The sequence below is a fragment of the Oryzias latipes genome, chromosome 16 (assembly GCF_053564925.1).
Source record: "Oryzias latipes strain Hd-rR chromosome 16, Olatipes_Hd-rR_3.1".
NCBI lineage: Eukaryota > Metazoa > Chordata > Actinopteri > Beloniformes > Adrianichthyidae > Oryzias > Oryzias latipes.
In genome coordinates, this window is record NC_136252.1 from 17,346,223 (window position 1) to 17,374,098 (window position 27,876).

General features: G+C 36.1%; 1 protein-coding gene across 20 annotated transcripts in view; it reads right to left on the reverse strand.

Moving 5' to 3' along the window:
• The window catches only part of ulk4 (unc-51 like kinase 4), a 73,568-nt gene that overhangs the window by 33,882 nt on the left and 11,810 nt on the right, over positions 1–27,876 (reverse strand). For 16 of the 20 annotated variants that reach the window (XR_013648236.1, XM_078933099.1, XM_023964629.2 and 13 more), the window contains 12 exons: positions 23,923–24,030; positions 21,141–21,224; positions 15,781–15,855; positions 10,591–10,752; positions 9,852–10,037; positions 7,196–7,323; positions 3,971–4,104; positions 3,668–3,789; positions 3,411–3,467; positions 2,776–2,827; positions 2,346–2,440; positions 286–337 (listed from right to left, as the gene is read on the reverse strand). Coding sequence is in view for 17 of the 20 variants with exons in the window: in XM_078933099.1 (XP_078789225.1) it covers positions 286–337; positions 2,346–2,440; positions 2,776–2,827; positions 3,411–3,467; positions 3,668–3,789; positions 3,971–4,104; positions 7,196–7,323; positions 9,852–10,037; positions 10,591–10,752; positions 15,781–15,855; positions 21,141–21,224; positions 23,923–24,030 (1,255 nt within the window). In the remaining 3 variants the exon portion in view is untranslated. The remainder of the gene's footprint in view (positions 1–285; positions 338–2,345; positions 2,441–2,775; positions 2,828–3,410; positions 3,468–3,667; positions 3,790–3,970; positions 4,105–7,195; positions 7,324–9,851; positions 10,038–10,590; positions 10,753–15,780; positions 15,856–21,140; positions 21,225–23,922; positions 24,031–27,876) is intronic. The other 4 variants (XR_013648238.1, XR_013648237.1, XM_078933102.1 and 1 more) reach the window with 1 other exon arrangement.

Consider the following 27,876-nt stretch of genomic DNA (forward strand, 5'->3'; position numbering starts at 1 on the left):
CATCTCAGTTCTATTTCTCGGTCTATTCCCCATCCATCTATTAATCTGTTGTACATCTGCTTGTGAACACAAATTTGATATTTTCTGTCAATATTCAAATTGTAGCAAATGTAGGAGTAATGTAGTTTTTTGTGCTCAAATTCTTGTAATATGCTATTCAATTTTTATTGCAACAATTATAGCATTTTTTTTCTGCTCACTTTGTCTACATTAGTCACTTTTTCTGCATGATATGACTTTTATTTATTTTTTTGCTTTCTCCTAAAAATAATCAAATATTCATACCATTTTTGCTGAAAGCCAAACTTGTTAGGGGCGGCAGAAGATCTTGCACAACCTTTAGACATGAAAAGAAAAAGGGAAACAGAAAAAAACATGATCAAATTTAAACCATTTTTTCTGAAAAATGAAAACATGGACAATTTAGACATCAAACTAATGATTTCTTATGAACAGAAATTGATTTTAATCATTTAATTCATGAAATAAAACTGCCTTTAATCTGTTTTCAGATTAAATTGAAAACTGCAATAGGCTCCTTTATAAGCATGAATTTACAGATGACAAGGAAATAATTTTATTTTGGCCAAAGACACAAAAGCCTGCTGCAAGTGCCAAAGCTTGTGAAAAAAGGAGCTGTGTTGCATGAATTTGCATGATTACAAATATTTCCATAGAAACAACACAAATGCTGAGTGAGGGTAAGGTAATTGCATTGAAAGCTAGAGAAAGAAGAATACAAAGGATGTTGTCCACCACTTAATAGCCTGTGTATTAATAGCACTGCCATCAAAAGACTAGATGGAGTGTGTTTATGTATGCTTGTGTGTATGGGGGGCGGTGATGAGGGCTTGTTTCTTTTACCTTGTCCCTTCTGTCTTCTAATCACTGGTGCAAGAAGAATAAATAAATGAGCTGCATGGAGTCAAAACCTTCCCTTTTAAATCCCTTGGAAATGGTAAAGATATTGTCCCCCTTCTTTTTTGTTTAACACGTGTCAAATGAAGCTGGGACAGTAGAAAGCGCTATTTGTTGCTTCGATTTAATACAAAAAGGCCACTTCAGTAAAAAAGATTAACAAAAAAAAGATGTTTTACAATACAATAGTGGCTGCAAAGGCAAAGTTCTGCCAAAAAGTTAACTTACTCCAACCAGAATTTCTGTCCTTGTCCAGCTTTAATGAAAGTTAATCTGAGCTGGCTCGGGGTAATTAAAGTGTCTCCATGTGTTATTGACTTATCAGTAGCTGCAAGTCTCCTCCTTGCTTCTTCTGTTCCTCATCTCTCCCATTGTCTTTTGTGTATCCTCTGTGCTTCCTGCTCCTCTCCTCCACCATTTGTCAATAGTCATTAAATACAGAGTTATTGTTCTACCCCATGTGCATCCAGGCAATCACAGATGCACAGAAACCCTCACAGAGTTGATGAGGTTTCACTGGCTCAATATTTGATTAGTAAGTTGTCTAACAGCCTAGGAATTGTCCCCGTGTCCTCTGATCAGTTGTAGACTGGTTCAATAGATTAGAAGATGAACGCAGAATGCAATAACATGGGCTGCAATATGACATTGACCACTGAGACTAACTATGAAATCATTACATAAAATAAATGTAAAGATGTTTCACCTGCACAACCAAAAAAGAAGAAAACTGTCTTCTGGTAAGAGCAGTACAATGATACAAAAGGAGTATGTAATGGTTTTAAAGTCGAATTTAAAATCACAAATAGGTTTGAAAGTATTTTTTTGTGCTTTATTTTTTGGTAAAACCTAAAGGTAAACAGATCATATAACAAAAAACAAGTATTTTAACATTTACCAATAGATTTCTTATAGCCATAATGGAGTTGAGATCTCCCGCTGTTTCAACAAATAAAGATAATTGTAGTTGTTTGTAAGCCCTTTACGCTGTATGTTGCCAATTTACAACGTACCAATAAATCCAGTTCTCCACTTAATTTAGCATCTCATCGATTTAAAAAAAAACACTGCATATTTTTTTAAATATGTAATTGAAAATAAATTCAGGCATAAAGGTTAAACTTGTCTTTGGAGATAATAAAAATAACAGCATGAAAATAAATGTATGCATCTTTGTCATGTACATTATGACTAAAAAAAGTTTCTGTATTTGTAGATGATGCAAAATGTGTTTAAAATGTACTTGATGTATGTACATAAAATTTGTGACAACTGAAAATTAAGTCTCTGAATATTTGAAAAATGATGGGTTTTAGGCATTTATTTTATTGAATTAATTCTCTATTGTTTTACTTTACTCTCACCAGACTTTAGGTCACTTTAGGTCACAATAGAAAGATGAATTAAATTGTTTGTTATAAACTTACAATAGAATGATATGTACTGATGAGAGCATAGTGTTGACTCAGAACCTCCACAATGGACAGAGTTGTTCTAATAAGCTCCTCAGCTATTGTAGCACCTACAAAGGAATTAAAAACAAACAAAAAAAATGAATTAGTTGGCCCTTGGACTGAGCTGTGAAGCTTGTGCATCATAAATATATGCATATTTATCTTCCAATAAATAATGAATCTAACTTGATTAGCAGTAAAACGTGCAAAAGGGAAAAAAGATACACACATTCGTCTGCACACATCAAAACCATGTTTATGTATTTCATATAAAAACCTATCTATCATTATTTGAATGTCAATCTTAAATTCTGTAAGTTAATATAAGTGAAATTTGCTCAAATTAAAGCATGCAATAAAATGACATTAAAACATAACAGAAAAACTACTAAAAATGACTTACCCATAAAAAGGGTCAAATCAAGTTCATTGGAATCCACTGTGGTAATAAAGTTCTAAAACAAAACCAAAAATATTTGTATGATAGGAAAAAGAAACAATGAGTGGGCTTTAAAAACAAGATTTAAATGTATGTAAACAGTGATTTTAAGTACTCACATTCTTTAAAAGTCTTAAAAATACATTTTTGTAACTTTTTTCTTACTCTCCATTCTCTCTACTAAGAAAATTTGGCTCCTTTTTACCGGTAGTGAATCCAAATTGTAAGTGACTCAAAATATAAACTTGTGTGTTTGTCTGTCCATAAATAGAATCTAGTGCCAGCTATGACTGCAAATTTTGTTCTCAAATCATTAGGAATATCATCTTTATAATTTTTTAGCCTCAAATTCCTCAAAAGAACTCATAAAAGAAGGTTGGATTCTTTTGGTATCGCTTGACTACAAACCACACTGAGGGACAAAAATTGCCTGAAGTCAACAGGCAAGTGCCTGAAAAATCACAAAAAAACTAAATTGCATGGACTTCTCCTTGTTTTCAAAATGTTTCTTAATCCTTGTGTTACTTCTGTTTTCTTGTTTCTTGTTTGAATAATCAAATAAATGCTGCTAAAGAAACAAACGGAATTGTCAAACTTACCAGCATGAATCCCATTTGGATCAGAAAGTCTTTGGTTACAATTTTAGCTCGAAAAATCTAAGTAAAGAGACAAGTAGTACATCATTTAAATAAAAAAACTTAAAGAATCTAAAGTACTTTAAGCCTACATGATTACACTAAATGATACTAATAATTTGATTTGTCCGGTGTGGTTATTCTTGTGTTTTAAAGTGACAGCATGATTCATATCAGTTTTTGACCACTGTGAACACATATATCAAGTTTATTTTTTTTACCTGAGAGGAAAGAAGGTCTAGTACTACACACATGGTAGGTAAAGTCTGTTTCAGTTGTTTACTCTGAGCTTTGGATGGGTGTCTCCTCCCAACAACGCCCCTCAACAAATTTAAGTTGTCGTCTAGAAAAAACAGAAGAAAATATTTGGTATAAAGAATCCATTCAGGAAAATTTCATCAGGGAAATAATGTATTTTTCATTTACACAGTTTGTTGTACAGCTCACTTTCAAATGATAATTTGTTAATTTGTTTGTGTGTTGGTGCAGTGTAAGTGTGAAGAGGAAAGGGGGAGAGGAAGTACCCATTATTGCTTGTGCAGCTGCGCTCAGATGGATGATGAGTAAATCCAGGCACTGGCACAGGTACCCTGACTGGCTGGGGTTGTTTCTGACAGGAATGGCTTTACGCAGGTCTCTCTCCAAGTACAGAACAAGTCTAAATAAGCACAGACACCCATATTTTTCAAGTATGTTCATGCATAAAAGATCAATATTACCCTGATGGTATCACACTTTTAAAGATACCATCCATATGTCTACAGACAGGTGGAAAACTATTGAGGTAACATTGTACTCATTCAAGAGAAGTATTAACATTTTGTTTGAGTGAAATAACTACTTAACATTAAAAAGATGTTAAACACACACTGTATTACAGCATTCACACTGGTGAAATGCTGTAAATGTATTTCCAGGTACTTAAGATAGATTTATGTTTTAGTAAAAACTGTATATAGGCTATTTCTGTGCTTATTTCTTGCAGCCATTTTTCAAAAGGCAAGGCAAGTTTATTTGTGTAGCACAATTCGTACACAAAGTAATTCAAGGTGCTTCACATAACAGAAAAATGCATTGAAATCACAATACATCATAGAAATAATCAACGTAAAATTTACTTTAAAAGAAAAGAAAAAATTTGAAAATTTATTTAAAAATAAAGGAAGGAAAGGAAAGAAAAATAAAAATTTCCACTTCTATTACAGTCAGTCACTACAGGATAGAGCACATAGACACACAAATGACCTGAAGGTAAACCTCTTTAACAAGAACATCTCCAGGAGGACGTACAAGTGAGAAAACAGAAGAGCAACTGCAACCCCCACCAAGCACTTTAAAGTCTTCAAATTACCTTGGAAATGTATCACTTTGTAGCTACTTTAAAAAGAAGCTGTCAAAACCCCGACATGCATCTCTGACCTTGACACCCCAAACTCTTCAGCTCGATCCTTGAGGTTTTCCAACCAACATTTCTTAAACATTTCAAAAACCTAAGACTAGAGGACATCTCTCCTTTCAACCTATCGCTCCGCGTCTTTGGAACGTCAGATTGATTCTATTGATTGTTTTAAATCCCAGGTCAAGACATTTTTTTTTTCAGAAGAGCTTTTAGTTGATTTTTAGTCCTTGTTTCACTATGTTTTTCTTTTCTTTTTGATTTTTAGAAGACCTTGTTCATATTGGATTTTACTATCACTTTGTGTCTGGTTTTGATTTTGTGCCATCTTTTTTAAAGAACTTTTTTTTTTTCTGAAAAGTGCTATAGAAATGAAGATATTCTATACTATTCTAAAATGACCAGCTGATGGTGTAAACTCTTTCCGTTTTGGGACGTTGATGAGAGTGTTCAAATTTCTCAAAGAAGACTTCACCAAAGAGTAGATTTATGAGCAAATAGAATTTTGTTCATTCATCATTTTAATCATTTTAGCAGCTTATCATTTTTAGAGCTCTGAAACAATCCTGAAAATACTGATACTGAAAGAACAAAACCATACATTTTCATCAAAGAACTCAGATCTTTACATTACCTAACACTTTTCTCGTTTTGACTCATTTTCAATACAATTCTACCCAATAAAGAAATGTAATCATCACTTGAGTAGTTAAACTCACATGCTGTCCCAAGCAACCCCAAGAAAATGCACATCTGTGTGTGTAAATATATATAAACCTATAGGTGCAATGTCATAATAGTAAATGTTTGATTTTGTCATGTTTCAAATAAAAAAATGCAAGTTCCTTTGTAAGAATTTAATGTGGAAAAGTATGTATTTAGTAAATGTGAGGACAAATATATATTTGCTAGGGAGAGCTCACAGTTTTGATGTGTACAAACAAAACAAATGAACAACTACAAAAAAATAAAATTACTGTGATAGTAAAATAAATAAATTATGTAGCAAAGGAAAAAAAAAAAACTAAATAATTCAGCCATTAGAGAAAAAGAAGAATAAAGACAGATGGCACAGTAAAGAGTGAGACTGACACCTCCATATGTCAGAATATAATGCAACATTTTTAATGCTAAAACTAAAACAGACTGGAGAACAGATTGTAAGAGTTTATGAGTCCCGCTTATGTATAGACGCTTTCCAAAAAAGTATAAAATCATGGAAAAGTGTATTCATTTCCATAATTCCAATAAAAAAAATTAAACTTTTATAGAATATAGATTCAGGGCCCACTGCTGATTTAAGGTATTTGTTTATTTCTATGGCAGTTGAGGTTTTTTCAGAAAATTAGAACTTGAAAGGCTCATTATTTGAGTACACGGACCAGCTGTGGGAGGAAGCAGATATAACCCAGTTAATGAACCATGGTAAGTCTCAGCCTAAATGCAACATGAAGAACATAGGTTTTAAACAGAGTTGGAAAAGGCTTTTGGGTTTGTTTGTTTTTTTTCTATTTATTCACAAACTTCTTAAAACAAATTCTATGCAAAACACATCATTACCAGCAGCACTTACAAAAAAGGATTCCTACATTAACTTTTTTTGGCTTTCAAGTGTGCTTAAGTTGACAAGAATTGATTTTATGAAAACAAGGAACTCTTCGTTGGCTTAATTACTAAAAGTCTTGCACTGATAACGGGTTGATTTTCTTGATGTCTAAAAATTTTATTAAATTGTAGAAGTAGTGCTGCCATGTCAGAAAACTCACTTCTTCTAAATAGTTAAAGGAAAATTCCTTAAAAAAAACAACACAAAGTCTTATTTTTATCTCTAATTTTTAAGCACTTGTGTGAAAACACCAATTCTAGAAAAAACTAATTAGGCAATGGTTTGACAAACGGACAAAGATTAAAAGAAAACTTCTCTCATGCAAGGAAGGGGAAAAAATTAGGCACCATAAATAGGATATTAAAACAGACACGTCTTGCAGACTTTTGGGGTAAGTACTGAATTGTGGTACAGTGTGATAAAATAAAAAGGTGAGGCAGTTGCATTTGGCAATTATACGGAAATGGAGCTGACACTAAAGTGGGAAGGTCACATCACGATTACACTTTCCTAAAAAAGTGCAGTTACAGTTGAACCTTTTTTTTGTTAGCCAAGCCATCACGTCCAGGATTAAACCAAATTTCACACAGAATTTAGGGAGTTTGCTAGTCATGTTTAGTGAAAAATCTGGATAAAATTTAAAGAGTTTATCATTGTTTATACAGTAAATGGTAGACACAGATTGTTTAGATGCAAGTATTATGTATTTCCTGCTCTGCTTGAATGGTTGTGGTGGAAAGTGTTTACCTGTTCTGACAGCAGTAAAGCAGTGTTTGTTTGTTGTCCTGTGTTAGAAGCAGTAGTAACAGTAAAGCTTTTCCCCTTGTCACTGTGGATGGACTCTCAAGACAGCGCAGCACCTTCAAGACCAAATCCTGCAGGACCAAGAGTATACGTTAATTTCCCTCTCAAAATCAGATTATACTTGCAAAAGGTCTGATGTTTTAGCTATATTAAAACGTATTGCAGGTTAATGGTTCCCCGAATGCATCAGTATATTTCCTTTACATTAATATAATATGACACCAGGACAAAGGTTTTGGAAAAAATCCCTATCAACTACAGTAAAAAGTGTTGCCCCGGGATAGACTGGCGACTTGTCCAGGGTGTCCCCTGACCTCACCGACGAGGGGGCTCCGGAATCCCCATGACCCCAAAAGGGACAAAACTGGTTTAGAGGATGAATGACTGACTGAATGAATGACTGACTGAATGAATGAATGAATGAATGAATGAATGAATGAATGAATGAATGAATGAATGAATGAATGAATGAATGAATGAATGAATGAATGAATGAATGAATGAATTATATTTTTACTTATAAAGTTTTTTTTTGCCCATTCTGCCCATTTGGACTTTACAGATACATAAAGTTTTTTTATTGCCACCCACAATGTTAAAAGTTTGGACCCAGAGAAACAACATAAATATTTAAACTGTGAAAATATTTGTGTGAAAAATAAGAACTTTAGTTTGACAGATTTTATAAAATGGCACAATTTAGTAAAAAAAAACAAAAACACACACACAGTTATGAACTGCCAGAACTTACAATTTCAGTCTGTCTTTTTTTAGGTATCATGTAGACCTTCCGTCCAAAAATCTGCATGTTAGTGCAAGTTTTCTAAAAGAAACAAACTTTTTTCTGTGTGTGCAATATTGTTGCGCAGTACAAATCTTTGGAGTTACCTCGACATCGACATCCAAAACAGGTCCAAAGAATGACTGAAAAGAGGAGGACTACCGACATAAGCATGGACTGGTGCACAAGCTGTTGCAATCATATTTGCTGGTGTTGCAAGAACTTATGCAAGTTGCATTAAAATGCAAACTTTTAAAATTATAGTCATCACATGCATTTTTGTGCTCATAGGCATCTGTACTTATGCAAGCATGAAGGAGAAGAAGCTGACATTTGCAAATCAAATAAAAGAAGCTGTAATAGATTTGTCCTGGGTTTTAGGGCGCACAAACCTGTGTCAGTACTACTTCAAGTTTTGTGAAATATTGTAAGTCTATGTGATGTGCTTAACTAAGGGTTTCATACTTTAAATATGAAGAAAGGTATGAAACCCTTTTCTACAAACATAGCACATTATCCTATTTTAGGCAACAAAAACCTCATAAATGTGTATATCCTGTAAAATTTTGGAGTGCAATTTACTGAAAAAAAAACTCCAAATCTCACATGTTCACATGGAAATGAAACAGGGTAATTAGAACTTTCAAAATAAAACAATATATATGATTTCCATTTAAATAGGCCAACATAAAATGAGCACAGTTTGAATTTTATCACAGAATATGCTCACACACCCAAACCTGCAGGCCTGCAGCTACATTAGGCAGCAATTCATTTAATAGCAGGAACTGTAAGAAAAAAAAAAAGTTAAATGTACGACCACCATTCATTACCACTATCATTATCACCAAAGCCACACACAAGTGAATGTGCATGAGGGTCCCTGTGTGAGAGAGCAAATGTGAAAGCATTTTCATGACTGTGTGTTTATGCAGCAACGTTCCAAGTTAATTAATTTCAAAGCCCAGCAGTGTGTGCTTAGCTGATAAATCCCTCCCCACTACCCATAATGCTTTGCTGAAGTAGAAGACTGCATAGTGCTCATTCAGCCAATTAGCCCAGATACTGACACACTCAACAAATTAGAGAGGCAAAAATGAGTTTTTGCCTCTGTGCACACACTCACACAATCTTTATTTTTTCTTCTTGTGCATCTATGCAAGCACACATACACACACTAACAGACAGACTTCTGTGTAAACAAACTCTTGGACTGTCTGTCTTTGTGCCAGGGGATAGAAACAGGGAAGAGACAAGGGGGAAGCGGGGGGAATGCATATCAGTTTATAATTAGACCAGAGTTGAAGTACCAAGTTTGTATACTGCTGTTAAATTGGAAATGCTCAATGCAAATAAATTCTGTTCAGAGTCAATTACCAATTCTAGACTCGAAGCTGAAAAAATGTTCAAATCTAATTCAGCCTTTTCTGCCTTGCCATGATTAGCACCACAGATGAACACCATATGGGCTGTCTTCAAAAATAAAAATCTGTAATTCCTGACAAATTAGTTCATTCACAGTTCAACAGTAGTTCATGAACTGCGTTCATGAATGCAGGCAGAGATAAACAATAATGTTTTCATGAATGAAAGGCCTGATTAGTTTATTTTTATGTTTACATGTGTTAACAAAGGTGCTGCCAAGCTTCAGCTGCTCCACAACAACCCCACCATTACACTTATTTATTTCATTTTTACTTATTAGCTGCATTAATTGCTAAAACACCACTTTATGAATCAAACAATATCATTGCAGTTTTGTCTTGGTTTCTGAGGTGAGCATTTTGTCTTACTGTTTGGCAAAGAGTAAAGGTGTACCTGGTTCTGTGAAATGCGGCGGGTCTGGGTGGTTGAGGTAAGTAGGACAGTGGCCACAGCAGTGAGCAGGTGCTGCTGCACCCTGGCCCCTGTTCCACCCATGCCCTCCATAACAGCTGCAGGGCCACAGGTGTCCAACACTGACAAGAAGACTGCTGGATTCACCCGGGTTAACCGAGACAGAGACTGGAGAAACAGACAGATAAATACGCACTGAATTATTGAACACTTTTTCGTCTGCCACCCCGCCAAATGATGAATTTACACCCAAGAAATTCCACTTTGTTGTCATCCAATATTTTGTTTCATTCTTGAAAATTAGTTAGACCATAAACTTTATATGCATGAAAACAGAATTCTTTAAAAACATGTAGGAATCAGTCAAAAAAGCAATTAAGAAAAACCTTTCTTTAATCTTATTTTAAGTGTAATCATTTTTTTTTCAATTTTGCATGGAATTATGTTGTGTTTGTAATTATTTTCATCCACTTTGCTCTAAAGTTTTGTTTTAAAACAGCGCATGAAACCTGGAAGTTTCATAGAAGAATACAGCTACAAACAACCTTCTCTGTCAACTTCTGATTGAAAACATGCTGCCATTGAAAGTCACATTTATTCTGATAAACAGTACTTTTCCTTAAAATGCATAAAAGCTTGTTGATCTATAGCTAAAAACGCTGTTTCGTGAAAACAGGTGCAAATACACTGCAACACGTTAACCTGGATTTAAAAGACTTACAGAGATGGCGGTGACTCTTACAGCCTCCACGGTAGAGTGGGTAAAAAGGTACCACAGAGCGGCGCCCATTTCTGTGGTCACCAGAGGATGAGAGGGGCCTGACACCACTGTTGAGATGTTCTCTATGACTTTTGCGATCATATGATGATTGACAGCATCGTCCTGTAAGAGAAAGGCATCAAATACACTGAAGGTAACAGCGCTAAATATTGAAAACAAAAACATTTAGGGAAACTTCTTTAAAGTGCTTTCAATGAAATGAAACCTTTAAATGAAATAAAAAGATCATAAGAAATATGCTGTGTAAAAATACATCAAAGACAGTGGAAGAGACAGTGCAGGGAAAGAAAAAGACCTAGCAACCCCAAAAAATGTTTATAAATTATGATCCAATGCTGCCTGTCTAAGAAGTCAACCATATCAAGTCTATTTCATTGTTGAGATGCAAAGGCAGATGAGCCCTTTGCAAATCAGTTAACAGACGGCGGCCGTAAAATAAAAAGAGAAAAGAATCCTGCATGCTGTCAAAACTTGAAAGTAACATTTATTGCTTGCGATGTTTTGGCACTCAGGCCTTTATCATGGAAAAACAGATGCAAGTGCTAAAGATTAAATGACTTGGTGACATAAAGAAATTTAAGTTTTCAGTCTTGCTGCTGTGTTTTGTGCAATCAAAAGACAATCGGCAAATTTTCCGATAAGTTTAGTTCAAAGTGTATTACATTCGTTTACATAAATTAAAATAAATTACAAAGACTTTCATATTAAAAATTTGGCAAACGCTTACTATTTTCTGACATGTATGTCAAAAAGAAACAGCAGATTTGGATGCAAATTTTTAAATTTTTGAATTAGTTCCCACTCCAATCGTCTTTTTATCTATTTTCAAAGTGTTCTCAGTTGTCTTTTTATTATTATTATATCATTTTTAGCCAAAATCAAGAAAACTGTTTCATTTTTTAGATCAGATTTTTTACTATTTCATTATAAATTTGCCTTTTAATTATGGGCTGGACAGTTGGTGCAGAGCAACCCCACCTCTCTTTCCTGTCACCCATAATCAAGTTATCTGTTTACATGCTCTCCCCCGAGCTTACAGCCACTCACACCCCTAACCTAAAATTACCAGTGCAACAAAAATAGCAAACAATATTGGAGCTATCCAGCTGTATATTTTTGAGCCAGATACCAGCTCAAACAAGGTAAACAAAGACAAACATAGATGAATTTGTCTGGAAGTGGATGCATCAGAAAGGAACAGAGCAACTTGGGGCCCTCTAATTATATTTTCTACCTAAGAACTACAAACTTATTCTTCTGCTCCTGTTTCACAAGAAATGCAAAAAAAGAAAAGCAATTTTTAGCTTTATTTTCTTTAAATATGTCCTCCATCATGAAAAATAATCCCACAGAAACATGTTAAAACAACAAAAGTTTGTACCAGAGTGAATATAAATCTTCATTAAATAAATGTATTTACACTCACTGGGAAATGCAACATTGCTCTTCGTAGTAATATAAAAATGATCCCTTACTTACACCATGGTATTAGTGAAAACAGAATTAAATAAACAACCACAACAACAAAATAAAAACATTACTATGGTTGAACCAGAGATCCCCCCTTTAAAAAAACATAGCAAAGCATTATAAATTTTTTTGTTGTACATGTTGGAAAATCCTTGTGACTACCAAAGTCAAAACATCTTGGTATTAGACATACGATAAGCTAAACACGGCAATGTTCTCATGTGTCAACATTCTTATTCTATAAAAGTAATTGACATCAAATGTTTTTTTTTTTTTTTTTTATCATTAAGTTACCAACACAAAACCCAATTACTGAGACTTTAGACAGAGCAAAAAGCTGCAATTTACAAAGAAGTAATGTAATCAAAAACTGACAATGGCATGAGTGTGCAACAGAGAGGGAGGCTGTGTGTACGAACAGTTTCTAGGAATGGATTAGTGTGCTAGTGGGCTTTTGGTGTGCAAACACACGTCCACAATATGTTTCGGTCAAGGAATAAATGTTTGCTTTCAGACAATGGCATGAGGCTAATGAAATCTTTGTGGCTGAGGAAATTAGTTTTTTTCCCCCAGAAAAGTCGTTGTGGAGAAAGACAGCTAGAACAGAAGTGATTGCAGCTGTCAGGTCATTATTTTGTTTCACGGTGTTACATCAGTTAGACACTTCTCTGCATAAATATGTAAAGCTGCTTCTGTCCCTGCATGCATTTCACTACACTTGTGAAGGAAAGGTCCATATAAACAGAAATTAAACATATTGCGGTTCACGATGGTTCATCTGATTTTAATTAAGTTGACTACAAAGAAAATAAAACTATTAGAAGTTACTCTAGACATTTATTTTTTGCATTTCACATCTAACAGCACTGGTAGTTAATATGTGTGGCATGGATGATGTGGTAGAGGACCTCAAACAAAACTGCTGCTGGCAGGTCATGTTTACATCTCTATCTTCTGAGGTAGGGGGTTTCAAAAATCAGAAAACATTTCATTTCAAAATATTAAAAGAAACCCTGAATAATGTGTTTAGAGTCATACAAGTCATAATGTGGATTATTCAACCTTTTTTAAAATACAAAGAAATAGGGTCAGGTGCTTTGAAAATCCTATATAACAGAAATATAATAATTCTCATTCAGAATTCATGTAGTCACGGCACCCTTAGAAATTCAAGAAGTTGTAACTTTATTGTGTCAGAAATATGGCAGATGTTTAGTTGTTCCTAATCCATATAGCTATTTCTTCTGTTTGAAATACTTACCGGTAATTAAATACTGAAATAATATTAACTTCTTTAAACAATGCTACATGTCAAATATGTTTTTGATTATTTGATTATTTGGTGTGGTGTATTTTGCACTTTAATCATTTATTATAATCATTGGGGCTGCACGGTGGCGCAGTGGTTTGCACTCTAGCCTCACAGCAAGAAAGCCCCCTGGTTCAAGTCCCAGCTGGGAGACCGGAAGCAGAACATCAATGGGGGACCTTTCTGTGTGGAGTTTGCATGTTCTTCCTGGATTTTCTCCAGCTTCCTCCCACTGTCCAAAGACATTATCTAAATTGTCCATAGGTGTCTATGGGTATGTGGTTGTGGCCCTGTGACAGACTGGCAACCTGTCCAGGATGTCCCCAGGCTTTGCCCGCAAGTGGCTGGGATAGGCTCTGGCAACCCCGTGACCCCAAAAGGGACCAAACAGATTAGAAGATGATGATAAATATACATCGTAATGCAATGTTAATGAGGCCAGAATTTTGTTAATGGTCAGATTTATCTAAATGCTTATGACTACCTACAATGAAGCAGGTTTTCTAAACTGTTTTACACATTGTCTAGAAAATCTGACACAGTTTTAGCAGTACTATGATCAGTTTTACGGTGTGTGCTACATGGTGTTCTTAGTTCATGTTATGTCCTGTGTTCCCCCTGTCAGCCATACCCACAGCTGACTTCATTTTAGTTTATCATCCTCAGTGTTTTTAAGAGTCTGGTTTTCTGTTCAGCTTTGTCAGGTCATCTGCTGCTTGCTCACCTTTTTCCCCATTCTCACTTGTTTTACAATTTGTTCATGTTGGTTTCTTTATTATTAAAATTTTTAGTTTCTGCCATCAAGCTGGGTCTCCTGCATTTTTTTTGTACCAGTTTCTGCCAATATAGACAAAATTACATATAAAAGAAAAAAACAACTATATAGGTAAACATTATGTTGCTTAACCCATAAGAACCCATGATGACATAAGTGAATGAATGAATGAAATATCAAATTTGGATTCTGTGGTCCACTTGGTTTGTGGTAAAATACACATTTTATGTTTAAGAGAAAACGGGCCTGGGTTCTTATGAGTTGAATCAAACTCTAACTCTATCCTGTTATTAGAGTCGTTTGGTCATGATTTAGTTATTTATCTCATTTTTTAAATCATTTCATGTTTTAAGTTCTTTTTTTGTTTAGTTCTTCCTTTAGATTAGACAAACTATCTTATTTAAAACCTTTTAATCTTGTCTTCTAGTTTTGAAGAGTAGAATTAAAATGATCAGTGTGCTGGATTGTTTCATCTCTGTTAATCCAAAATTGTAATTCAAAATTAGAGCAAATTCTCAATTTTTTAATTTTCGAATTAAATAAAAGATCAATAAAACAAAATAAATGCAATCCCTATCTGAAAGCATCAATTCAAGTAGACACACATTACATCTGTGATGTAACAGAAATGTTTGTGTTAATTTAATTATCTTTAATAGGATATTTACATGTATAGTAAACCGAATTTTACAGGATCAGACTCTCATGTTACAATAGTACAACAAATTTTACTTAGCTGTTTTCAGAAGCAGTCTCAATCTAAATGCTGGTAAATTTTCCTTATAGATTACTACACCTCTAAAATGTAACAAGATATTGAATAACCTGGAATATAATCATAACTGACAACTTACATAACTGAAAAATCAAGCCATCACAGGACATCGCAGTATTTTTTTAGCAGCAGGGGACTATGTCAAACAATGGCATAATGAATCCTCTGGCACCCCTTCGGGAACGAGTAAAATGGTCGGTTCCAGCAGTCCCCTGGCTGCGTGGGCTAGCTCACTAATGAGTCCACGGGGGAGTGTCCACTGTTCCAGACTCTGACTTTAGCCTTGCCAGAAAATGAATAGATCCTGATAGTGACGGGAGGCAGAAGTTAAAAAATAGCGAAGAAAGAAAAAAAAAGAGATAAAATGATGAAGAATTTCTCACAAGTGGTAAAAGCTCATGTAAAAAGATGATGAAATAAGTAACTACGTTAGTGGGGGGACAAAAAAGGTTATGGTCGTTGTTGCCTTTAAAACAAGCTTTTTGTGGAAGCACAAACTTGGTTGACATAAGTAACAATGAATCCATGGAAAACTTTCTTTTCTTCTTTCACTACAGCTTCTTTTTAAGGATACTTAAAAAGCTTAGATAATTACTGCCTCACCAGAATGCAATAAACAGGGTTCACATTGTGTAAAATCATCAAAAAGTATTAACAAGTCCCAGTTTTTGGGTTTGTCAGAAATCCTGGCATTTAGTCAATCATTGAGTAGTATTTAGTTGTGTTATAATAGTAGCTCCTATTAAAAAAAACAACTATAAAGGGTATCCCTCTGCTGTAAGGTACAAACATCTGGCAAACCTGTACTGGTTTCCAGCCACAGCAAGAAACGGTCTGAAAGCTTCCTTCCACCATCTCCATCTTAGCTTGTGCAACCTGTTAAAAACAAGAGAGCGGATATGCAACCACAGAAGAACACTCTGCTCCTGATTTGGTGTCAAATTAATTTGAGAACGAGCACTTTGATGCAGGAATTCAGCTAATTCAGCAGTTTAAGAATTGTAGGCAGCTCCTTGGCTCACTCAGGAAACCATGCTAATGGTTTCAGATCTCAAGCATTTTTCAACATTTGGGTAACAAACAGTTACAATAGAATCATGCACTGAAAAAAGGGGCGAGGGACCTGATTGCTCTAATAAGCCGGTGGAACCAAGGTTTTAGTCCAAGGATTGGTTTGCCAAATATGTACAAATATGTAAAGGTAATTATGGAAATTGCGTAACCCTTGTGTTATCCTAGTCACTTTAACATTGGGAGTTGGGTCATCTAGACCCACTAGACAGTGCGCTGAACCTTTTTTCTTCGATGATTTGTGATCTTCACTGGTGTCCATGGATTACATGAAATCCTCTTCACCTTTATCCACCTTTGTCATGGTAGGAATAACACGTCAATGTAAGGGTGGGGTCATCTAAGATAGCACAAGGGTTAAGGTTATGAGTAAAATTGTCATGGAAATACTACAAATGGATATGAAAAACTATTAAATTATAAGACGAGGTTGGGATTTTTACTTTTTTAGGCTGGCATTGAAGGGTTAGTGAGTAAGTTTGTGTTCCTTTTTTTAAAGTAAAACAATAATGATGTGATGACACCAACAAGTCTCGTAATAACAGTGCATATGATCATCTGTACACTTTGTATCGTGATGACAACTAAATGTTAATATCAACTTTATGAAGACATGTAAATATATTAACATTTTTAATGTATGTAAAATGAAATCAATGTACAGGAAAAATAGATAACTTACACTTTATTCCTCTTGTGACAAGTCTAAAGGACCTCCTGTTGACCAGGTTCAAGTAGAGCTCTTTATTACCCCATAGCTTAAGATTGATGGAAAAGATTTACAGACTTTCAACCACTGGCTAAAAAGTCTTTTCAAATGAAAGACTTAAAAGGCAGGCAGACATGAAAAAAGATCCTCTCTTCAAGTGTTGATCAGTCAACTAGTTTTATATCCAAACATGTTTCCACCTGCCCTAAGTCTCAAAGACACAGAGATTACAAAAATTGCATAGCTTTGAGCCTGTGCCTGTTCCTGCACAGTTCACATGTCAGATGTGGTTTCCCTTTATAATTACAAGCCTTTAGAAGCCACTGCACCATGTTTTCTGTGAACCCCCCCCCCTTTTGCTAGAGACAGTCACCATCTGAGAACTACCTTTTCCAATACACTTTCAATGCAACTGACAGCTAAAGACACACTGCTTTGAAGACCAGTAGAACAGTGGTCTTAATATGACCCATAGAAATCCCAATAAAACATCTTTAAAAAGCAAGGAGCTTATAATAATAGATGCATATGGAGAAGAGATGGACAAAGAATACAAAACGTAGCAGGCAAATCTGTAGACAAAATAAAAATGAACATGTGTCCCATGGAATGATTCATAACTTTTCAACGAAATATGATTTACAAACTAGAAAATGCAAGGTTAAAAGTCTATGAGGATTAATAAGAGGAAAAAAAGTAGTTTAAGTTTAATAGATGAGTCAGGTTTCTGTGTTGTAAAAGTCAATAAAGTAAAATGTATACAGTTATTATGGTATGACTATTAACACAAGTTACATTGTGACATTGTTTCCTCAGTATCGTTCTCTTTGCTGTCAAATTGGCCAAACTGATGCATTTCTTCATCTTCTGCATGTCACAAAAGGCAGATGTTCACACCAAAAATATGTCTGAATCAACTTGATGTGGTCATCCCATGTAACTCTCAGGGGCAGGGCCTATGACTCTTTTTTAGGAGCACCTTTCAGTTCTTCCCTCCTTTGTGAAAGATAGCAATGAATCATTAATAAGCTTACCACCGTTGTGTGTGTGTGTGCGCGTGTGTATGCAAGTGTCCGTGTGTGTAAGGGGGATTTCTGCCCCGTGCCCTCTGGCTCCCATCGCTGCAATACTACTCACACACCATTTCTGTTGCAGGCACACAAACACAGATTATTCATCATAGGCAGCTGAAGCATCATCTTGTTCAGCCTCATAAATAATTTCCTGCAGCTCAAGTCTGGCCTGGAAACCTGTCTTTCACTCCATGCCATACCCCCCCCCCCCATTCTCCAAGTACAACTCTCCCTTTCTAACTGTGTCGGCCTAGCACCCCCCCCCCCCCCTTTTTTTTTCTCCAACAACACTGATCCCACTCTCTGTCTTCCCTTCTGTCACTCTGTGCCTTTCCTGAGTATCCATTCTCTATTGGTAAAACTACCATACTGCCTTTGGCTCTGTGTGCCCCCCCCCCCCCCCCCAAATCAATCCTCTCTTCCAGTGCAACAATCCGCATCCCTCTCTGCAGTGCTTTACTTGTAAATAAGGAAAACTCAGCGGCAGCAGAAAGAAATGTGGTGATGCAGTGAGTCAGAAAATGCACTGAAAACAAATTGCCTGGAGCACATTTGACAGGGTGTTCAGACTACGCCTGAATACTGCCATGCAATTAACAGGATAGGGCCCTGGATTAGAACCCAGAGCACAAGTGAGCAAGTTTCTGTCACTTAAACTAACATGCATATTCCAATAAAACATACTGTAAATACACAGAAAACAAGAGAACAAAACATTTAGCTTAGATCTCATTTTTTTACATGGTTAGTCTTTTTTAATTATCCAAAGTTTGTGTCCTGGTAGAGCAGCAAAGCTCTGGCAACACGGCTACAAGTGCCAACCTACCAAACATGAGAGAACAGAGGTGTTGATCTGTGTAGGAACTTCACCCAAAAACCAATTACAGTGAGAAAATCTAAAACATTGATACTGTATATGCTGCTGTATTTACAGCAGGTAAATGCAGCAAGTCTACATGTTGTTGTTGTATTTTTTTTGTTGTTTTTTTTGTAATTAAACGTGTGAACATCCGCAGATTAACCACAACATACCTTTGGAAAGGCATTGGACAAAGGTCTACCTTTCAGCGAAAAACAGGTTTCCACCTTTTATTACAATAATGTGCTACAAAGAAACACAAATAGAGCTCTACATTTAGAAAAGAGTTTATGCTGTGAGTATGCTAAATAAACTTTTAATACCACAAAATAGAAAAAAAACACAGATATTTAAATTAATCTACATTTGGTCCATTGAATCAAAAGTGGCATCAATGGATACTTTGGAAATATACTACCAAAAAAGCCAGATTTATTTTGAAAAAGCAAAATAATTGCAATTGTTTCCATATCATTTTTCTTTTTTCCACTCCTTGGGCACACTTGTCTTGACGGCACTAGGTAGAGGTGGCTAATAATATCAGAACAAAATTGTTTTTGTTTGATATATGATTATTGTATTACAAAATAACAAAAGTTTGGAAAATTCACATTTTTAATTAGATAATAAGCAGGTAACCATAAAGAAAAACCTTTCAGTCGGCTTATATTGTAATAAAATAACAATTACTAAATCCATCTTAAATTTAGCACAAAATTGTTTGACACTTTCAACGTAGACATACTGGTATGCAATAGGGATGCAACAATTCACTTTCCCTACAATTCGGTTCAAAGGTGTAACACACGGATCGGTTTTCAATCTAGAATCGTGGCGTCCCTACAGGTATTCACATGAACTTAACCCCTTGATTACAAATAAAGTAGGCTCCTTTAGTTTAATTTCTATTTTTAATTGTTGCAATAGTTTTAAAAAAAAACTGCATTTATCAGCTAAAAACCTTTGGGTATTGTTACTAATGAAAGCAGCTTCTGACAGCCAATTCCTGGTGTGATTTTCTATAATGGTCTAGGTCCTATCCTAGAGTCTATGGTCTATTTTTATTGTATTGCATACTTAAGTGGCTTATGTTATTCAAAATCAACCTTTTTGAACTTTTATGCGTATTATATTGTTAATCCCTCGTGAAAAACAACCCCAAAGCGGTGTTTTGCTCCGTTGACACATTTCTGAGCATTCCTCTAAAAACCTGTGCTCTGAGCACCAGCCCCTCCCAACCCACGGATGCTGGTCCTCACATTGTGACATAGACAAGTGAGGAACAGTCCCTCCAGGTAGAGTCTTCGCTGCCAGCACACCCCCCCTAGGCTAGCACACGCGCCCACTTTCTCCATGGAGCTAGCGGTGATTGGCCAAAATGCTTTCATTTTCTATGCACAACATGCACGTCCATCTTTGCTAAGGTTGGGATGTTGCTTGTTTCCGTGGGCAAAATGCAGACACGCTGCCGAGGTCAGCTCTAGGTTGCTGTCATGAACACAGAACAAAAGTCGCTGCCTCTGAGACTGAGTCATTTTACTTCCAGTTAAAAAAAAACAACCTGCGAAAATAACGAATATTTCATGACAAATTTGTTCTTCCGTGTGCCGCGGGTAATCCATCCATTTTAATACAAATTCTATAATTAGACTTTTTAAAAGTTGCTAAAAGTTACACCTTTTTTATATTGAGCTAACTTTCTCGCTCTGGCCCATCAGGTGCAGCCTTCCTGTTGTCCTACTCAGGCCATTTATGTTTTTAATCCTTAGGCGTCTGCAAAGAGAGCCACAAAACAATAAATACTTTTACATGCTTGAAATCATTTTTCCCCCCAAAAAATGTATTCAAGAAAATAAATAACTCTTTTTATCTGCCAGTTATAAAATAGGAATGCAGGAGCTTTACTTGTTCCATTGTTAGGGGCATTAACTATATTTTCTTGAGAGTAAGTTGTAAGAATCAGTCTAAACTTAGTCAATCTGCATTGTAAAATTTCTACTCCAGCATACAGTTTGTGTTTTTAGCAAACTAACCTGCCTGACTTCATCTCACTATTTTTTTTTTACAAATGTAAATAGAAATGGAGATGACCTAATATTGGATGAAAGGAAGAAACTGTAAAACTTGATGACCACTTCCGTTTGTATTCCTGCTCAATCTTCTAAGTGTGCGTGTGTTGGGAGGGGGGGGGGGGTCTTTAACGCTGTTGAAGTCAGTCTGCTGTGCAGTAAAGGGCCACGTTTGATGCAGGTGTGTGTGAGACTGCTCTGCATGCCCTTGACTTGCAGCTGGCAAACAAGGCTTTAGGCCCCCACAGCTGCCTCATCGTTAGTGTTCATAGGGATCCCCTGACACACACGCTCACACTCAGGCACACACAGCGAGAGAGACTTAGTCACAGCCACACAGACACATTCAGACACACGCAGACATACACAGAGACACTCACCCCTTCCCGCAGGCTCCTCATTAAGCCAGTGTAGGCGGCAGCGGGAACGAAGCACAGTCCCTCTGGGGATCCTCTCTTCTCCTCCTGATAGAGAAACATAGAAAAGACAGTGACGAAGGGTGAGAGGGGAGGACTGGGGGGGGGCTGGGGGTTGTGTGGGAGAGGGGAGGGGGGTACAGTTAGGAAGAGGAAGCAGTGAAGGAGTAGAGTGGATATGAGAGAAAAGCTGGCATGTAAAGTGAAGGCGAGTAGACAGGAGACAGGAGTGAAGCAAAGGACACGTAAGGGAAGGTAACGGGGAGAAGCAGATTTCTTGAATGTGTGGTCATCATGCTGGTCTTAATAAAACTTTCATCTGATCATCTTTGTCCAGCAACTACAGGAATGTACTTTTACTTTAACTGTTTAACACTTATTTTCTCAGCTTGCAAGGTTTTAGCGTCTTTTTAAACAATATTTTATAAATAAGATCATCTCTATGTTGACGTTAAATGTTAGAATCATTTGGGTTCTCTGGTTAATGACTGTCTTGAATAACTTGAATCACAAATGAACAATGGACATTCCAATTTACTCATACAGGGTTTTTAAGCTGCTAATTATCTGCCCACTGAAACGGAAACACTCTCAAGTGTTCACTCACCAGAGAGTGTTAAGAGTTTTTCATTCAATGGCTGACATCACTGGTGAACACAGCATGTTCAGACCCATCCTTAAACAAACGTCATGTTTTGACAATCAGTTACAAAGATTTATGGACACACAGTTGGGTTCCGTATTTTCCGCACAACAGGGCGTGCCAGATTATAAGGTCCTCCGTTTTTTAGTTTTGAACGTATGTCATACATAAGCCGCATTAAGAGAGACAAGAGTCAGAGATAAGTCCATCAATTAGTCAAACTGTATTAACTGCGTTCACAGTCATTCAAGAATTTTTTTGTAACATGCTACATGTTAGGCTTGTTAGAGTAATCACAATATGTGTAACTCCCAACCTTGTTGGTAACGCAAAAACACAGTCCGACAACGCTACACATTAGCCCCATTCCTGCCTTCACAAAAACTCCCAACCTTGTTTCCAACTTGAAAAAAAAACAGACTGACATTTTGACAGAGCTGTTGTTTCTGCACATCCCGTCAGGGGTCTCCTCAGCAAATCAGCTTTCACTGATTCGCACAGGTGGTTTGGCAGAGAGTTTTTACGCCGGATGCCCTTCCTGACACAACCCTGTGTTTTCAAGGCACAGGGAAACTGGATTTTAACACACTGCAAACCCAGGGTCTCCTGCTTGCCAGTCCTACACCAGGCCAACTGAGCTGACAATAAATGATCATAAAATGCTTAAAACTTTATCAAAACAAGAATTTTGGGAAGACATTACAAACACCTCTACAGAAAATATCAATCTGGACAGACAGACAGAAAAACAAACTGATGGAAATCATTTCTAAGGATGATCTTATGACATCACATAGTGAAAGCTGCATGAATTGTCAAACCTCTGGTGCTATGTTCGCTACCTGCAAGGCCATTTAACCTAGAATCAGGAGAAGAAGGATTGTGTGCCATCACTAAAATCATAGTTGCTATGGTTTCCTCCACTTTTTTGTAATTAAATTCAAGTCATTTTTCTAAACTTGACAGTTGGTATTTTAGCAAGGAGAAACAACAAGATAAAATATAACAAGAACTAAGGAGGTCTGCTTAAGAGCTTTTTCAGGGAACTCAGTCTAGGAAAGTGCTGAGAGCAATCGGGTGAGCTGATTGAATTTTGAAAGTTATCGATCAGTCGCCTAAATAAAAATCTAGTTTAATTGGCTTGCCAGGCTATACTGAGGTTAAGTAGAGATAAATTGGAATCCCCTTTTAAATGAAAGACGCTTTCTCTGGTAATTGTGAGGGCAGGGGTTCAATTTCCCTTCAATTCTGTTTAGTCAGCATGAAAAATAAAATACCACTATCTGATGATGGAGTGCTTGACTTCTTTCATTTTACTAAAGATTGGTCTTTCTCACTGGGTTAATGAGGAAATTATTTTGATCCTTCTCGCATAAGACAATGCCACTGCGCTTGATTAATTTAAACACATGTAACTAAAATAAGTCCATTCAGGTCTTGGTTTAGGGTTGAAGAAAAGGTAAATAACTGTAAAAAAACGTTTTTTCCCAGATGCAAACAAAATGAAAAATGAAAAAGATTTAGGTAAAAATAGATCTTTAATCATTTTAATACCACTTCTTTATCATTTATATAAAAGCATGTGCATTTATATAAATGTAGCTGTGACATAGGTCACTCTTAGACAAAATATAAATAACTTTTTTTTTTAACAGATAGTTTTAATGACATACATAGCTTAAAGTTAAAGTCCCCCTGATTGTCCCTCACCTGGGCCTGTGACATTCATTTTCTGCTTTTGACCCATCCGTGAGCTGCAGTCACTGCTGCACACTGTTACATTTCTGTTTTTACACTGACATCTCTACTTTTTAACTTCTTTTAGTAAATAAATCAAACTAAAGGTAGTTTATCTAAATTTAAATAAAAAGCATCATGTCACAGATTACTAATTTAGTCTAAATAAATCAACATGAAAAGAACCATATAAAGAAATAATTCGTATGTGAAGACAAAATCAAACCTTGACAGTCATCACTATGGTTTCTGCAGGTATGGAAGGCACATGTGAGTCTTTTGCGGAGCATTTTACAATAATTGTTACTTCTCAAATTAATAAACTCAATACAATAATCTTAATCTTTCAATAGTCAGGTTGAATACCTGGGAGCAGATGAGGTAGAGGAACTCCCCAAGTGGCGGAATCAGGAACTGCTTCAGTTTGCTGTTTTTGAGATTTTCCCTCAGCAAGTCTGCCAGCATGGACACAGCCTACAACGATAACAGGATTTCCTTTAGAAGTGTCCAACTTTTATGTACTTTAAAATGTATTTGTAAAATTACAATTTGATCTCAAAAAATGAATCCAACAGGTAGAACCAACAAAAAAGCACACTATCAAAACAAATAATAATCAAAATATAATAAAAAAATATCTAAAAATGTGTGTTTGTGTAGCAAAAATTAATAAAAATTACTTTTAGTTTGAACTAAAAATTTCATTCTTGGAAACTCTGAAAACTTGCAATGCAATCCTAACTTTGTTAAGCAACCTTTACCAAACTTAACTTTAATAATATGTAATCCTTCATCCTTGGGAGCTTATTGTTTATAAATCTATTTCAAAAGAAACATGTATGAACACATGCAACTGTGAAACCCATACCTATTAGAAGTCTAGAAATGAAAGTCGCATTAACGAAGTGTATATGTTTTAAACATGCAAACATAACTCCAATTGTCCAATAGGCAGTACATTCACATTTGAAGCAAAAAGCTTTGTTAAAAAAAAAAAAATAATAAAAGCATATAGATAGCAGGTAGACAGATAATTGGTTTGATAAGAATGCTCTGTTGAAAGGAGAAAATAGGCTGGTGTGTAAAGCAGCACAGCAGAATTGCAGTCAGAGAAGCCCTTATCTCCAAGTATCCAGGTTTACACCTAAATGAGCTTAATATGCTAAATCTACAAGGTTTTTCCACCCTGCTGAGATCAACTAAGGCTGATGCTTGTTTAATGTAAGTTTCTTTTGAAGGTTTACACAGCAAATTTAACATGATGCATGTGAGTGAGACGAACAAGAAGTAAGCAGATGGGTTAAATATATCGGGAAAACTATACTGTGTAATAACAAAATTCAAAGTGCACGGCTTCAGATTTACACAATCTCAGTAAAATATGATTATTTTCTGTTTGATCATGTTATTTTACACAGTCTAAACGTAAGGTTTTAAAATGGGTTAACATTTGCTTTTGTCGTGCATGTTCATTGATGAATTCAAAAGATTCCTCCTGATTGTCAAGTTTGTCTTAAAGCTTGCAGATTTGTATCACACTAAAAATGAAAATTAACCCTCAACTGTCACTGTCAACTGTTGCTGCAAGGATCATATGATGTCATGTATGGAGCAAAACAAAGATACACAACAGACCTCTATCACCATAATAAATATTTGATTTATAAATGTAATATTAGAAAAAAGTGCTTGTAGAGAAGGATGATTTGAACAAACAGGGCTTTAAAAACACATATAATCTGGAAAGAAACATGTTAAAGTGGAGTTGTGTTGTGGTTGTAGCCCACAGTGTCATTTTTGGTAATATTAAAACCCAGTACAAATGGTTTATTACATCTGTGAAGAAAAGTGGTGGAGTTGAGACAGAGATCAAGATCCCGTTCTTTGAAGTCGCAGTGCCAAAGCTATTTGAATAACTCATGAACCCCTATGTATGCTTCTTTTAAAATAAGCTGTTTTAGGACATCTTACCCTGCCAGAAACAGTGTTATGGAGCAGAACTTGATTAATTACATTAATAAACTATTTATAAAAAATGAAAATACATTTTAATTTAATCATGCATCATAACTACTGTTTTTATTGATATCAAGGTTAAAACTTCTACCCAAGTGAAATCCTGTGAAAACACCTCAAGGTTAAAAAAGCCAATTTTATGAAGCAAAGTAGAAAACCTTGCTTCATTCATTCATCTTCCAATCCATTTTTTCCCTTTTGGGGTCACAGGGCTGCCAGAGCCTATCCCAGTCACTAGCAGGCAAAGGCAGAGGACACCCTGGACAGGTCGCCAGTCTGTCGCAGGGCCACAACCACACACCCATGCACTCTCACATTCACACCTATGGACAATTTGGAGTAACCAATTAACCTATGAAACACGTTCTTGAACAGTGGGAGAACTTGTACCAGAGGCCTTCTTGCTGTGAGGCAAGAGCGCTAACCACTGTGCCACCGTGCAGCCTTAAACTGTTTTTGTAAAATAAGCAGCACGTGCAATATCTCTTAAAGGTAACAATCATCCCAGGTTATATTGTTCTGATTTTTGGATTTGGGGAAAATGAGAAAAACTTCCAGCTGAAAGAAAGTGTATTTTCTTTGTCATTTGATGGTATGTGTTTGCATACTGAGTATTTCAGAGCAGCTTGAACACACCAATCAGCAGGACTGCAGCATGAGGACCCCTGCTGTGACAACACACGCGCACACACAAAGAGAGAAAACCGCGAGTGCCATTTTGTTGGTCATCTGTTAGCTTCACTGCAACACAGGGAGGAAAAAAAAACCTCAGAAAATTTGCAGGCACGCATACACACACACACAAACAGGTTTAAATAAAAGACAAAGAAAACCTCACACACAGGACCCCTGCTGAGAGCTTGCAAACATGCTTCAAGAAAAGCCCATGCACACATAAAAGCTACAGGAACACACACTGGTCCACCCAGTCTCTCGCACACTCACACACACACACACAACCCCTGCTGAGTCCACGGGTGGTCACTGAGGCCAAGGTTACAAACAGATGCAGTAACATAGGTGATGTGTCTTCTTTTCTTTGCAATTTGTGATTCTAAGGCAATGGAGAAATTAGGCAGCAGTAAAACTGTCCTCACTGTTTATCAGTAACAACAAAGTGCATGGAAGCAGGACTGTTGTGCCAAAGTCGGGCATTGTGGTAATCACCGTGACGACTCGACGGGAGTCATGTTGGACAACAAGCAAAGAACAAAATGCTTTTCCCCCACAAATACATACATTTGGGGAATGGTGGACATGTCTGAATGACTTGCAGGACAACTAAAAGGATTGATCAAACATGGTACCAGAGAAACATGATGGGGAAAGGTTGCAAACAAAACATAAAAGGATACGTTTTGTTTTTTTAATTAAAGGATCACGAGGATTTCTGTGGGCCTTAAAGTCTGCAAAGCAGACTAAACCTATACAGGATAAGGTTTTATTCAAAACATTATATAAAAAAAACATCAAGCTTTACATACTTTCTCGGTTTCAACTAGCAAAACAAAGGTTTCCAGATGTCATTTGATAACACTAGAAGAGTTTTTTAGGATGCTTCAAAGAGTCACATGATTATATCAGCTTGATTTCTATTAGTTAGATAAAAGTTACGGTAGATTAAAAATATATCTCAACAACAGTGAACAAAACGATAAAAATGTTGATCATTACTGTTTACATACTCATTTTCTTTGTAAACCTAAGCTTGTGGGGTTTTAGTTTCTTTGAAATTTGCACACACTACCCTCACTCCCTAAAATCTAAACATTAACGCCAACTGAGGGTGTTCCGTAATGGGCACCAATAGCTCTTCAAACAGCGATGGCCTCCTCTGCACAATGAAGCAGATCACCCAACTCTGCAACCCACAAGTTCCTCTGTAAACATCCTGGTGCCAGACATCAAAAGCTACCCTGAAAGGTTGAACATCCAAGTCCCAACATGTCAGAGTTGTTTTGGAAGCGCTAAGCGCTAAAGTTAATCTGCACAATCCCAGGAAAAGGGCTCAGAACTCATGTTTTAATTTGTGTTCATTTATTCATTTTACCTGCATGGTTATTCAGTATGTCAAAGATTGTTCACTGTAGACGATTATACATTTTCTGCTAAGATAAGAAAAATAATAAATGCTTGTAGGAACCTGCACAAATCCATTAAAACAATCTCAGAAAATGTTTGATTTTAGAACCAATTGTCTAATAGAGTTTCTTACAGGGAGGACTGGTTCTAAGTAAAAGATACATACAAAGTAAGTATTTACAATCCTAAACAAAACAAAAAATTAAAGCCATACTTAAGAAT